Genomic DNA, 14,732 nt, shown 5'->3' on the forward strand with positions numbered 1-14,732 from the left:
GCGGAGCCCGCAGTCTGACTGGCTGGCCCGGCTGGGAGCGGCGCGGCTCGGGTCCCGCCCGGCAAGTGGCCCCGTTCCAGCCGTCTCGGGTTAGACCATGGCCCACCCAGCCCGGGGGCCGTCACCCCGGCGGGCTCGGTGAAAGACGCCGGCTCCCCCCGGACCCCGCCCCCCGCCCCCGGGCTCCGACCTCGGGCGCTCCGGGCCGCTCCCCTCGCTGGGAAACTGCCGGGCCGCCGCTGGGAGAAGCAGGCCCGAACCTCGTAGGGCCTCGGGCCCGGGGACCCGAGGAGGATGAGCTGGCTCTTCCCCCTGACCAAGAGCGCCTCCTCCTCCGCGGCCGCGGGGTCCCCCGGCGGCGGCCTCACCAGCCTCCAGCAGCAGAAGCAGCGCCTGATCGAGTCCCTCCGGAACTCCCACTCCAGGTGACGGGGCTGCCCGGGGCTCCCGCCCGGGGGCCGGGGGGGGGGGGGAGGCGGGCGGGCTCCCCGGGCTCCGCGGGCCGGCGTCCCCCAGCTGACGCGCGTTGGGGGGCTGAGGGGCTTCCCTCCGGGCCGGGGGGGTGCCCTCTCCCCCACCTCCACCTCCTGCCCTCCTCCCCCCCACCTCCACCTCCTGCCCCCCTCCCCCCCACCTCCACCTCCAGCGCGCCGTCTTCCTCCGGAGCCCCCGGCCCCGCCGCCGCCTGCCCGGCCCCGCCCCCGGCGGCTCGTCGCTGCCGGCCGCCACCCCGGTCTGCCCAGTCAGTATCCCCTGTCATCCGTCGCTGCCTTCCTCCCTCGTGTTTTCCCCTTGGCCCACCTGGAATTGCAACCTCGGCAGAATTGTTAAAGCGTTATACTTGGCTGAAGAGAATTGCGAGCCGCCATGCCCCAAGCCTCGCCGCCTCCAAGGAAAGGGAATCCGATCCGCCCAGGTTTCATCCGGAAGCCCTTCTCAAATTGGCTGTCAACCCTTTGGAGCCCCTGGGAGCCCCTGCTCCGATCACCTCATTTCCCGCTTCCGCAGTTGTCCTGACAGGCTCCGCGCCTGCGAGCTGTCATTGTGTTACTTGAGTTGTCTATGAGTTTTTCATGATACTGTAGTCATACTTGAACCACTTTTCAATTCGTTATTCTCAACTGAGTTTTTACTATCGGCTGGTTTGCTACAGTCTTTTATATTGTAGTACCTGTGGCCTCTCAAGTTTTAAGAAAATTAGAACTCCTGTTTGATGTATGAGTTTTTAGAGTTATATTCGACAGTTTCCCAGCCTTTTATATAAAGATGTTAAACTTTAATCCTTGTTAATCTTCTCATACGTCTAACAGATGTGTCAGGAGACAACGAAATCGAGCAATTTTTATTGAGCAACCTATTAAGGGATGTCTTATTTATCATACATGACTTTTCTAGAGTTATCTGCAATAGTTTGAAATTAAATGTATTGTGAAGAAAGTTCACTGTACAATCAGTTTGGCTAGAATGAAGCTTGTGGCTGACCGAATTTAAGGTGGATTTGGGCTCTTAATCTCAATTCTGCTTTTAGAGAACTTTCAAAACGGGGAAAAGAATGTTGTAATCCTACCTACTCTGGAGTTGGAGATAGAATGCAAGACCAAAGCTAGCCTAAGCCGTTAGTGAGACCCCATCTGGAAAACAAACTGAAAGCAAAAGTACCCAGGGCATGACTGAAGCCTTAGTGTGTTGGAAGCCCTGTATCCATGCCCTAGTATTAAAAAAGAAAAAGAAGCAAAAGGCTGTAAGTTTTAACATTAAAAGGGGGGGGGGCAAGCTATTATTGATGGCTTCCATTCTGAAAAGTTAAGTTTATACAGCTTTGAGGTTATTGTATTTGTTTTCTTAGTCATTTATTTTCTACAATACTGGAAGAATTCAATGATTTGCATCCCGAAGTGTAGAGAGGGAAAGATGTGATTGATACTTTTTTCTCACCCAATGTAGGTCACCACTGATTTCCTTATGGGAATAAGGAAAGACAGGATACAAAAGAAAAGGCAACAAATTTGCCTAGAGGAAGTTTAATATGACACTGTAGCTTTCAGAAACAAAGACCTGAAGATTCAGGAGAAGCTGCTTAGTTTTATGTTTAGGTTCAATAAGGAATGGACAGGGTATGATAGGACAAATGGTTAACTGAGATGGTGGAACATTTGACACGCCTGTCCGGATTTTTCTTGGCTTTTCTGTATCATTCCTTTTCCCCAAGTACATATGGGGTGGGACTTCTCTGGAGGGAGCATCCTAGGCAAAAACGAAGAGGGTGGCTTTGCTAGGTTTTATGGCTTTGGAGGACAAGCATTCTATCTTCTTGGGCCAGCCTTGACAAGGAGGAATTCTGCTGATGACTGCTTGGAGGGAAGAAAGGTTTAGCCAGAACATAATAACATATTTAAGTCTGGTATGAAAATGGAAGCAATTAACTGTGTCAACTGGGCTCAAGTCATATATTGCCCTAGTAATAATTATGTTGCTAGTCAATTTAACCCGAACACTTCAGACTTTATTTGTAGAAGCTTTACTTTTACTGTTTCTTTAACTTCACACAGGAAAGTTCATTTGAAGGGATTCTGTTGATTTCCTATCTAAGATCCATTTACTCTGACTTCCTAATAGAGCATCTGTTTTGATGCCATTCCCTCCCCACAACTCCCCCCCCCCAAAACAAACAAAAAAACCTCTGGAGAGCCACAGACTTAGTGGAGGTTGGGCTCTTTCAGCCCTGGGAAGGTGAATAATGGTTGTTACATCAGGGATGATCTCACCACTCCACCCTCTCTCCTATTATGGAGGTAGGACTCTTTACCCAATTTTGGTATCTGGGAGGTGGAAGGGGAAGTCTGAAGCTGCTTATAACATGTTCTCCAAAGTAAAAAGAGTTGTCTGGGTGGAAAAACAGCTGGAAAAAAGAAATACCTGCCATATTTTAGATATTGTTACTTGAGACTTCTCCCCTACTGTTGAGATTTTTTTTTTTCCTTTTTTGGTTAGTTATGGGTCCTGAATTCAGGGCCCCCGCTGCTGCCCCTGAGACACTTTGCTCAAGGCTAGTGCTCTAATTTGGGCCATGTCAACATTTAAAGTTTTTCTATTGGTTAATTGGAGATAAGAGCCTTGGACTTTTTTTGTCTGGACAGGCTTAGAATTGCAATCCTTAGGTTTTAGCCTCCTCAGTAGCTAGCTAGGATTACTGGCATTGAGCCACCAGTGCCTTGCTTGCTTAGATCTTAAGCTAACCACTGAATATAGTAGGAAAAAAGGATAATGTTTTGCTGCTTAATCAACTCTGGAAACTCCCTTCCTAAAACTAGTCTAGTTGTAGTTGAAGTAAATAACTCCTTACTGTTAAAGCCACCTTTTTCTAGTTTTCAATTATTTGTGTTAGAGACTGTTCCAAATGATTGTGCTTACTAATCCTCAAGTTAGCTGGCAAGTAGTATTTCTCTGGATTGTACATACATACATACATACATACATACGCTCAGAAAATATTAAAAACAGTTGCTCTTAGCAGTGGCTTTTCTAACTAGATCTCTCTTTTCTCACAATATATAAATTATTTTCCTTATTACTTTCCTTTTCCCTAAAACAACTTGCAGCTATGCTATGAGTAGTAATTAATATTTATAATTAACTGGAAATTCAAAGTGAAAAACTACTAATCCTTTATTTCTTTTTACCTGGATCTCCCAGGTAAAGCACTTCTCTATTAATTGTAATAATCAATTACATTATAATTTTGGTGCTACTTCTATAGTCAAGGAGTACTGTATCTAACTTGGAGTTCATTTTGTGTTTTGTTCTTTGTGTTCTACCCTGCACAACGAATACGGTCATAAAGAAAGAAGCTCTGAGCAGGGAGTCAGGAGATGCAGCTGTGTCACCCATGGTGGGGCCAGCTGGGATGGTCAGCAGCTGGTCTATGCCTTGTGATCACTGACCTGTGAGGACCCCACTTCCTAATCTCGTAGCACCACGCCCTTTGGTGAACGTTGATTTCTCAGGCTCCTCAATATAATAGCATTCTAAGTTCCAAAAACAAAATGAACTAAAGCATAAATAAATGCATAGGGGAAGAGAATCTATATAATAAAACTCCTGGATTCCACTTGTGGTTCTGATGCACACTAGCTAAGCTTTTTTCTTTTTTGGCCAGTCCTGGGGCTTGGACTCAGGGCCTGAGCACTGTCCCTGGCTTCTTTTTGCTCAAGGCTAGCACTCTGCCACTTGAACCACAGCGCCACTTCTGGCCATTTTCTGTATATGTGGTGCTGGGGAATTGAACCCAGGGCCTCATGTACACGAGGCAAGCACTCTTGCCACTAGGCCATATCCCCAGCCCCACTAGCTAAGCTTTGGCAAGATACTTCCTCTGATTCTCCAGTTTCCATCTGAAAATATAGGGATTATAAATCCTCTTATAGAGGAATTTGTTGTTGCTTTTTTCTTTTTTTGAAGGGGAGGATGTGTGTGTGTAGTGCAGAGGATAGAACCCAGTCTTGGGCATGCTATGCAAGTGCTTTCCTAGCCTGAGTGTAGGGTTTTGATGTTCAAGTAAATATTAGAGTACATTACCCAGCTGTTGTAGGTATTTGAGATTAAACTTTATGGAACATAGCAGGTACTGGTAGCTCACATCCATCTGTAATCCTAGCTACTTAGGAGGTTGAAGTCTGAGGATTGTGGTTCGAAGCCAGCCTGGGCAAGAAAGTTCATGAGACTCTTATCTCTAGTTAACTACCAAAACAGCTGGAAGTGCAGCTGTGGCTCAAGTGGTAAAGTGCTGGCCTTGAGCGAAAAAAAAATCTCAAGGACTTTACCTAGGCCTTAAGTTCAAGCCCCAGGACAAAAAAAAAAAAAAAAAAAAAGGAACAAAATCATCTTAAGTTGTCTAATAAAAATTTAGGCTCCTGTCTGTGGTATCGTTGGAAATGTGTGGATAGGAGGTGGAGCTTCATGAGGTTTTAGGTTGTTAAGGGTGTGTCCTCCAAGGGGGATTGTGGAACTTTCACCCCTTTCTGTCATTTACATTCATGCCTTAAGGTAAATATGCTGCTACCTTGATGTGCTCCCTTGCCACAGGCCCAAAAGAAGTGGAGCCATCTAAATTATGTAAAACCTCAAAAGTAGTCACCGCAAATAAAACCCTTCCTCCTTGTAAGTACCTATGTCTCAGGTGCTTGTTACAGTGATGGAAAGCTAACACAGAAAACTGGCCCTGAGAATTGGATTTGTTTCCATAACACCATCTGAGACAATATGGAAAGGGCTTGGAAGTTGATTTTTAGGAAGAATTTAGAAAACTTTGGCTGGCAGAGGCCAGGGAAAGCCTAGAATGCTATGAGTGGAGCTTAACAGGTGGTTCTGTTGGGAACTCAGAACACCAGAAGGCTGAGAGAAATGTGAGATTGCGCTCACATTTCACTTCAGGTGGAAGTGAGAGCTCTATTATGGATTTGATCACAGGTCACCCATATTAAAGCGGGGCAAGAATTTGAGTACATTAGGTTTATGCTCTGGGACTTTGTGGAAAGCCAAACTTAAAGGTTGTGGGCTAGTTTATCTGACAGCACAAATTTCAATGCAGCACAGCTTTCAAGCAATGATACACCTATTTCCGGCTGCTTTAGCTATATTTGCTGTTGGGAGCCAACAGATTTGGAAAATAGATTTTGAAATCTATTGTCTGACCAGAAAAGGACCGCAATTAAAGGAGCAACTGAAGAAGGAGGGCCTAGTTACTAACAGATTATCCACTGACTAGAGGCCAGGTGGTTTCCAGTGGGACTCGAGGAGGTTTCAGTCCCTGACTGGTTGCTGAAATGAAAGTCTTGATGATTTGGGGACTGTGCTATCAGCAGCATGTGGCAGAAGTGTTCACTGCATGGCCAGCATATTAAAAAGGAGACGGGGGTCCCACGTCCACAATCTCAATGACCTAAAACCCCTGCCTCTTAAAAGCTTTACCACCTTTCAGCAGTGCCATCTTGAGGGCCAGATGTTATCCATGGGCTCTTTGGGAGGCTTTCTAGATCCACATTTTTGTAGGTGCTGTATTATTTTGTATCGGTGAAGCCCTCTCATAGTGCTTCTTCTGTGTAGAATGACCACGTTACTCCTGTGATTTACTTATCTGCATGTTAACTTTTAGTTGATTTGTTTTGTTTTGGTTTTGGTCGTGAGCCTTGAACTCTGGGCCTGGGCACTGTCCCTGAGCTCTTAAGCTCAGTGCCCTAGCACTTGAGCTACAGTGCCACTTTCAGTTTTCTGGTGGTTAATTGGAGATAAGAGTCTTGTGGCCTGAACCATGATCCTTAGATCTCAGCATCCTGAGTAGCTAGGATTACAGGCCTGAACCACCTGGCTTCCTGGCTTCTTCCTGGTTGATTTTTAAGTGGTACTTTTGTGTATCTATAGCTCTTTCCACCTTTGCACATTCTATTATTATCCTATCTGTTCCGTGGAACACTACTCAGATAATATTACTAAATAAGTAGTATATGACACACACCTTTGGGAAACAAAATTAAGCGGGTTAGATTTTCTCAGGCTGCTCAGAATTTCTCAGTCATTAATATGTTAAAATGCATCCTTTTCCTAGAGACCTGGAAAAGGAACAGTTCTCTAACATACCTACATGTCACTCATTACCCGGAGAATTGTCCTTGTCCTTCTCCCAGCGGTCTTGATTCCATTGACTTGGGTCAGAAGACTGGAGAGCCTTCAACTGCTCCCAACTTTGTGTTGGGTATATGTTTAGGGTTGGGATTATTCTCTGTATTTACTTTGCTTTTTACTCTTTTTCCTTCCAGGGCATCCTCAGAATTTGTCTGCTTTTAGTAGTATTTGCTTTCCTGCACTAATAGGGAATTTCTTTTGAAAAGTAGTTTTGGTCTGTCATAGAGAAGTAGATGAGAAAAGCAAATTGTCTATTCCGCATGTACTTTCTTTAAGCTTTGGAATCCCTTATTTGGAAGGGTCATCTACAAGCTGGATGGTACAAAGTTCATGATATTATTGTTTTGAATTCATCTTTAAAATGTCACATGGTGGGAATATAAGTAAACTAGCACAACCACTCTGGAAGGCAGTTTGGAGAGTCTTCAGAAAACTAAAGATAGAACTACTGTCATGATCCAGTGAAACATCTGCTTAGCACATTACAAGTCAAGATATGGTAAAGACATTTGTACATCCACATTCATTACTTCACTATTCACAGTAGCCAAGTTATAGAAGGAGCCCAGATGCCCTTCAGCGGATAAGTGGATCAACAACTATAGTACATATGCGCAGTGGAATGTTGCTCTCCATTAGAAAGAATAATGCCATTTGCAGGGAAATGGTTTGACCTAGAACAAATCATGTTACTTGAAGTAAGCCAGGCTCAGAGAAAACCCACACATTTTCTTTCTCATGTGGAAGCTACTATGCATGATAACATATACCAGGTTCAATGTATTTATGTACAAACTAAAGGAGCATACACTTTGGGGAGGAATGCTAAAGAATAATACCTCTAGCAAGTTTAGTACTGTTTATCACAACAAATAGTAGGAAGTGGAAACATGTTTGGTGATTGGGCAAAAAGGGGAGGTTTACAGGAATGGAGGGAAGAAGGATAAGCAAATAAAGTTACATTCAATGTATATTATATAAAAATGAGCTATATAACTTGAGGGTGGATGCCGGGGGAAGGGGATGGGATTGTGAGTTCTGTTGAAAGGAGAAGAGCACTCTTTCACTCTGTTCAGGCCAAAGCAAGCTTTAGTCAGGAATAAACTGCCAGGCTGACTCTAAAGGCAAGTTCAGCAGCAGCATAGGTTTGTGAGTACAATTTTATAGGTGAGTCACAAGGGGGTCTGGTTAGGCAAGAGGCAAGTGGGCCCGGGGCCAGGAATTTCTCACCTGGTTAGGTGTGTGCACAGGTTACAGAAGGGTCCCCAGGTGCAGTTTAGCATACAGTTTTGTCTCCCAGGGGTGGTTTCAAGAGAAAGGGCTTTGGGGGATGGTTGGGAAGGAAGGGATGACATTGACCAAGAAGCATTGTATTCAAAATCTGACTTGTGGAATAAATAACCCCTGTGTACAACTATTTAATCGTCATCATAATAATATAATGTCAGTTGGCTTTCACATTAAGCTGAGTAGTCCTTCAGAGAAAAGATCACCATATACTCACTGGAAATATGCTCACCCAGTATTTCCATTTCCTTACAAGGTACTAGATATATCGTACTTACTCATTTCAACTTTGTCTTGAGAAATTCCATTTTACACAAAATTGCGTAAACAGTAATTGTGTATTTCCTGAAGAAATCTTAACCATACAGAATGCCTCTATTACATTTCACATTTTATGAACTGCCAAAGAAGTAAGAATCCCAGTTATATAATCTGATTAGTGAAGTTATCTATTTTATTTATGTATTGACCGATTGATCCGATATGTTTGCAGATACTGGGGCTTGAACTCAAGGCCTAGTGCTCTTGCTTAGCTTTTTCACTCAAAGCTGGTCCTCTAGGGGGTGAAGGAACAGAAGGCACTATATGAAAGGAAATTACGCTTTGCCTGACTCATATAATTGTAACCCCTTTGTGCATCACCGTTACAGTAACAATACAGTAAATTTATTTTTTAAAAAGAAGCTGCTTCTCTGCCACTTGAGCCACACCTCTACTTCCAGAATTTTACTGGTTAATTGGAGATGAGTCTTTGATTGGTCTGCCCATGCTGGCTTCAAACTAGGATACTCAAATCTCAGATTCTGGAGTAGCTGGGATTGCAGGCAATGGCTGCTATTGCCTTGTACTTTAGTTTAACTTTTCCCTGAAAAAAAAATCAGAGGCACTAAGTTAATACTATCACCACAGGATGGGGAGCGGTTCTTCAACTATGCAGAATCTTAGGTCCTTGAGATGCATTTATGAAAAAAAAATATATCAGCAGGACACCAATGGCTCATGTCTGTAATCTTAGCTGCTCAGATTGAGATGTAAAGATGTGAAGGTTCCAAGCCACCCTGGCAGGAGGTGAGACTCTTATCTCCAATTTACCACCAAAACTGAAGTGGAGCAGTGGATCATGTGTGTAGAGTTCTGCTAGCCTAGAGCACAAAAGCTCAGGGACAGCACCCAAGCTTTGATTGGAAGCTCCAAGGCCGGCGGGGTTAAAACTGGGAGAAATAGAAATATTTCCTGCTCCCTATGCAGGAAAAGACTGTTAAAGACTCAAAATGGTAGTTTTAAAACTTGTTTATGGGTGGGTAAAATGGATGAAGCCCACCTAAAACACTAACTTCTGCCAAACATTTCTTTCACTCTTTTGTCTCTACCCATTGAATAAGCTTTTCTTTTAAGTCATTGAAACAAGAATCACATTTGTAATGACTATTTAGAGAGTGATTCTTGTTTTAATTAAGTAAAAGCAAATACTTGCCTGCCCTTTGCCTAATACCACGAGTAAAAATGCATTACTAGACGCTGTGATTTACTGGTTTTGAGATTTGCTAGTGGAATTCATTTTTACACTAATAATATAAATGTTACTTTTGTTATCTTCGATACCTCAATTGTAAGAAAAATGTGTAAAAACTTTAATAACTGTTAAGAATATAACAGCAGCAAAATGAACTGGATCTATTTCTTTCAGAAAAATTTAAATAGAAGTTACTTTAATAAAATGCATTTTGATGTTTTTTTATGAAAAATTTCTTTAAAAACCCAAACAGTGTTTGGAAAATCTGATGAGTTTGAACTTCAGTACCACAGATCTAGACAGGGCCTATGTTAAGATGCATGTTCTAATTTTTTTAAATAGTTAAGCTCTTGAGTGATACTTGCTTGGTCCTATGCTTTTACATATGTCATCTTGTTTAATTTGACAGCAATTCTAGGTAGATGATTTTAACATCTCTATTTCCCATTTGAGAGAGAAGGCTTAGGTTGAGTAATTTGCCCATAATTGCATAGCAAGTAAATGGTAGATGCAGAATTCATACCCCAGAGACCTGACTTGAAAGGTTAAGAGGCCTTTTGTCCTGCTGCCAGTAACAAAAACCCCTCAAATGGTGGCTTACACAAGATAAAAGTTTGTGTCTCACATAAAGTAAATTAACATTGTGGCAGTTTCATCAAGGACTCAAGCTACTTCCATTCTGCTTTGCATATCCAGTGCATGGCTCCCATCCCCGTGGTCACACCTAGTCCAGAATGGATATTAGAACTCCAACCATCAGGTCTAAACAGGACTTTGGAAGAAGGCAGGAAAGGTAAAATGAGCTCAGACCAGTTTTCTGTTCTTCTGTAAAGACCTTCAATGGAAATCCACCCTACAACTTCCCTATAAACTTTATTGACTGTGACTTACTCTTTAGCAAGAAGTAGTTACAAAAAAAAGACCAGACCCAGAGTAAAATCAGGCTTCTCTTAGGAAGAAAGGGGAATATCTGTTTCTGGAAAGTAGTCAGCAGCTTCTTTCATAGGACTGTTAAGACCTAGATGTTCTTAGCTGTCTGTATAGCTGGATATTAGCAGAGTGTTATGGCCACAGATGTCTTGTATTAATGATTGAACTAACATTCCTTCTACTGATAAATTGGATAAAAAGATAATCTGCCACTAATTTAAGTTTTTTTTTCCCCTTAGCATCCTAGCGTTACCCCTTGGGTATTTCAGAATTTTATTGCCTGCTGGTTTGATAAGTCTGTGATGACTTTTCTCTCTGGATGCAAGTTATGGGGGCTATCTACATTCTGTACAAAAATTTAAAAGTAGTAAGCTCTAAGCATTTACTTAACATTTATTTTTTGATACTGATGGTTTAATACTTTTTTGGTAATTTTTCTACATTTGCTCATACAGTATAGCTGAAATACAGAAAGATGTGGAATACAGATTGCCCTTCACTGTAAACAACCTGACAATTAACATTAATATGTGAGTAGAATTGTATTTTTTTTGTCTTAAAGATTCAAGATGTTTTGTATTCTGTCTCTTAGATACTGTTAGATGTAAGCAGCTTAAATTTTATTTTGAGTAAGAGTTTGATTTGGTGAAAGTGAAAAACATCACTTTCATTGCCTTATTTATCCTTTATGTCCTCATTCTCTGGCATCATGTCTGACCATAGGCATCCTTATTAAATACTAGTTTCGTGAATGAAAGCACAAGGCAGTGTTCCAAGCTTTATGAATCTTAGCAGACCTACAAATGAGAATAAAATCCTAGTCAGGATATAAACCCAGTGTGGCTGGCTCAAAGGCCAAACTAGTTTGAAAATCTTTAGCTATATCACTGAACTGTTTTTATTTCTTACCTAATGCCCTCGAAGATCTAAGTAGAAGACCCAGTTTTCTTCTTTACAATGATGGCAACAATAGTTTTCTGAGCCAACAGAAAGGCAGTTTATAGGGAAATATTCTGAGCTCTAGAGGGTTGGAAACAAGGTTCAGTGTGCAACAAACTCCCATTTTTTAAGGCTTACCTGCTAAACTTAAGTTTTGGGTGTTTCTAAAATAGTTCCACTTTTTTTTTGTATTGAGAATTTACTGTTTGGAGTCAGAACCAAAGCATGATGATTACTCCAATATTTCAATGCTATTTTTTTCCATTTGGAAGTAAAATATACATCAAAATCATTCTTGCCAGCATTGCAAAAGTAATTTCATAATCTACTTATTTTAAAATTTGTAAGGAAAAACTATTGGACCATAAATTCAATAAATAATCAAACTGTTTGTATGATTCATTTGATAGAAACACGAGACCTACATTTTAGCTTAGGTTTTGTACACCTTGGAAAATTGAATATTTGAGCATTTGACATAGTACATAGACTGTTTTATAATTTACAGAATCTATATTCCACATAAATTTTGCTATGTTGAATTGCTGTATAGTTTTATTACTAATGTGAAACCTTTTGTATATTTTCAGGCAACTTAACCATTACAGATCAGTATTACTAAAGAATTAATCATATGAAGTATGAAAATTTAATTTGCTTTTAGCTAACTTTGTTTTAGGATTGTGTTTGTCTAACATAACACAAACTGTTTTTATGTTTTATTTGTGTATCTTTGCCAGATTACTTCCTCCACAGTTCCCTCAGGAAAAACCAGTGATCAGTGTTTATCCACCAATCCGACATCACTTAATGGATAAACAAGGAATATATGTTACCTCTCCATTAGTAAGCAATGTATGTATGATTTATTTCAGAATAACATGACAAGTCTATTCTTCACTACTTTTTTTTTTGTGTGTGTGCCAGTCTGGGGCTTGAACTCAGGGCCTGGGCACTGTCGCTGAGCTTCTTTTTGCTCCAGGCTAGCACTCTGCCACTTGAGCAGTGCTGCTTCTAGCTTTTTCTGTGTATATAGTACTGAGGATTCAAACCCAGGGCTTTATGCATGCTAGTCAAGAACTCTACCACTAAGCCACAGTCCCAGATCCTTTACTAAATACTTGTATATTTTAAAATTTTCAGCTTAGAAATCAGTAACCAAATTTTTTTTTTTACTGTTTTTAGTAGTTAGTACTATTTTTACTCAAGACTAAATTGAAGTCATTGAATATGATATGGCTGATTAACATGAAAGACTGTACTTAAATGCGCTCTCTGTATTTACCATTGAAACTTCATGTTTTGTAAACAGTAAAGTGTTTTATCTCCATTATTGATTGAATGGACTTTTCACCTGATTTGCTAATTATCAGATATTTATAGTATTGGTACTATAAGCAAATGATATAAGTTGTAGATTGCTGTTAACTTGAGTTGACACAATACCATATGCTTTTCTGTTTATTCTTGACCTGCAAAAGTTGGTTAAGAATGAGAATGACATTATCCCAATGATACTTTTATAGTCACTTTTTGACAGTGATTTTGTTCATTATTACTGTTACTTTCAGTTTACAATGCACTCAGATCTTGGAAAGATTATCCAGAGTCTGTTGGATGAGTTCTGGAAGAATCCTCCAGTTTTAGCTCCCACCTCAACAGCATTTCCATAGTAAGTATATTTATAAAAACAACTTTTGCATGTGTTGTCATTTATCAGGTAAGTCAAATAATATACTTAGAATTGATGTTCAAAGAAAATCCAATTTCCACATCCTCACCTCCTCAAAAGTAATATCCACATTTTCAGAGGCAATTATGTTTTCCAGTTTTAGCTATTTCTCATAATATTTACTTTCATCTTTTGAAATGATATGAACACGGCGCTATCTCTTGATTCTTTCATATAGATAATATCTACTGGCCTTTTATAATAGATCTGGTTTTAACTGTCTTGTATAAAACTTCTATCTTCATCCTTCTAGTATAATTATCTTATTTTTGCCATAAGTCCATAGTTAGTGTTATTATTTTTAATATAATTTCATTGTTGTTAAGGTGTTGTAGAGAGGGGTTACCGTTTTACAATTTAGGAAATGTATACATTTCTCTTTTGGACAATGTTACCCCTTTCTTCCATTGTATATTTAGTGTTATCATTATTTGACTTTCTAAATATTATCTGTCACAGAGCAGACTTAACATTTTTACTTTTTGGTCTCAGATGTCCCATTGCTGTCATTTTGTTAGATCTTTTCAGTTTTCCTACCTTCTTAACTTTAAGATCTTAATTTCCACAGAGATAAAAATATTTTATCACCCATTTTTTTGACATATCAATCAGGTAGTCACTGAGTTTGATTACTCTTTGTTTTGTTTGGGTTTTTTTGTTGTTGTTGTTTTTGCTCCTCTTTTGGTTTTCCGTTCTGAGTCACTCCCTGGACAGCTACACACTGCTCATTTAGAGCCCTCCACTTGTTGTCTTCTTCACATTTTCCTTTAGTTTCTTATGTTGGAATCTCTATTTTTTGGAGTTTATATTTTTATCTTTATAACTATCGTGTAGTTTTCATGGCTTACTATTTTTTGGTAGTTTTCTGAGTATAAATAAGTCCTAACTATTTAGGGTACATAACTTATCACCATTGGGCTTGTAGTTAAAATAAGAACATTTAATTTCTTTCTGCGCCTGTAATTTGATTAGGGACCATTTTTTGTTTTACTTTTTTTATTAGTTGGTGTGGTTTGAAGAAGTCTGAGGATTCAGTCAAAGTCTCTCTGCCACATATTTTTTCCTTTGCACCTTAATTTTTTCTCCCAAGTGTTTAGATATGTATATGTAATTATATATGTATAAGGAATATTTATAGTATTTTATTCTCCTTTACACAGGCAGTAGCGCACTGTCCCATTGCTTTCTTATCACTAAGTAGTGTGGTTTTGAGCATTTCCATGTTAGTACATATCCTACTTTCTCATTCTTTATAGCAACAAAATTTCCATTTTATAGGGTTACTATAATGTGTTAGCAAGATTCTTTTTGACCATTATGTTTGTTTGTCATAGTATTTCCATATGTCTCACCTCTCTTCATGGCTCTCAGTGCTGTATTAATTTTTTTTCCAAACATGAACATATTTTAAAAATGCTAACAGTAACATACACACATTTGTTATACTGACAAATACTGCAAAATTTCCCTCTATAGCAGTTGTACTTAGTCTCTATTCCTATGCACTACTTTCCAATAGAGAATTGTGTTAAAAAGAGATCTTTTCCCATTGATAGGCGGAAAATGATAGCATACTTTTAGTGTGTTTATCTTCTAATTGTGAAATTGGACATCTTTTCCTATTCTTAAGAGATTTTTTTTAACTCTTTTTAT

At 40.0% G+C, this 14,732-nt stretch overlaps 1 protein-coding gene and 1 long non-coding RNA gene across 3 annotated transcripts in view; one reads left to right on the top strand and one right to left on the bottom strand.

The window, feature by feature from the left end:
* Nucleotides 1–14,732, top strand: part of Vps37a (VPS37A subunit of ESCRT-I) — a 26,476-nt gene continuing 11,744 nt past the window's right edge. Inside the window, exons 1-4 of one of the 2 annotated variants that reach the window (XM_048330804.1) lie at nucleotides 1–425; nucleotides 10,864–10,938; nucleotides 12,088–12,202; nucleotides 12,919–13,019. In XM_048330804.1, the coding sequence (XP_048186761.1) occupies nucleotides 295–425; nucleotides 10,864–10,938; nucleotides 12,088–12,202; nucleotides 12,919–13,019 (422 nt within the window). In that variant the 5' untranslated portion in view covers nucleotides 1–294. The remainder of the gene's footprint in view (nucleotides 426–10,863; nucleotides 10,939–12,087; nucleotides 12,203–12,918; nucleotides 13,020–14,732) is intronic. The other variant, XM_048330802.1, reaches the window with a different exon arrangement.
* The window catches only part of LOC125339606, a 23,637-nt gene continuing 14,503 nt past the window's right edge, over nucleotides 5,599–14,732 (bottom strand). Inside the window, exon 4 of the long non-coding RNA XR_007208567.1 lies at nucleotides 5,599–5,830. This is a non-coding gene — a long non-coding RNA (uncharacterized LOC125339606). The remainder of the gene's footprint in view (nucleotides 5,831–14,732) is intronic.

The sequence above is a fragment of the Perognathus longimembris genome, chromosome 21 (assembly GCF_023159225.1).
Source record: "Perognathus longimembris pacificus isolate PPM17 chromosome 21, ASM2315922v1, whole genome shotgun sequence".
NCBI lineage: Eukaryota > Metazoa > Chordata > Mammalia > Rodentia > Heteromyidae > Perognathus > Perognathus longimembris.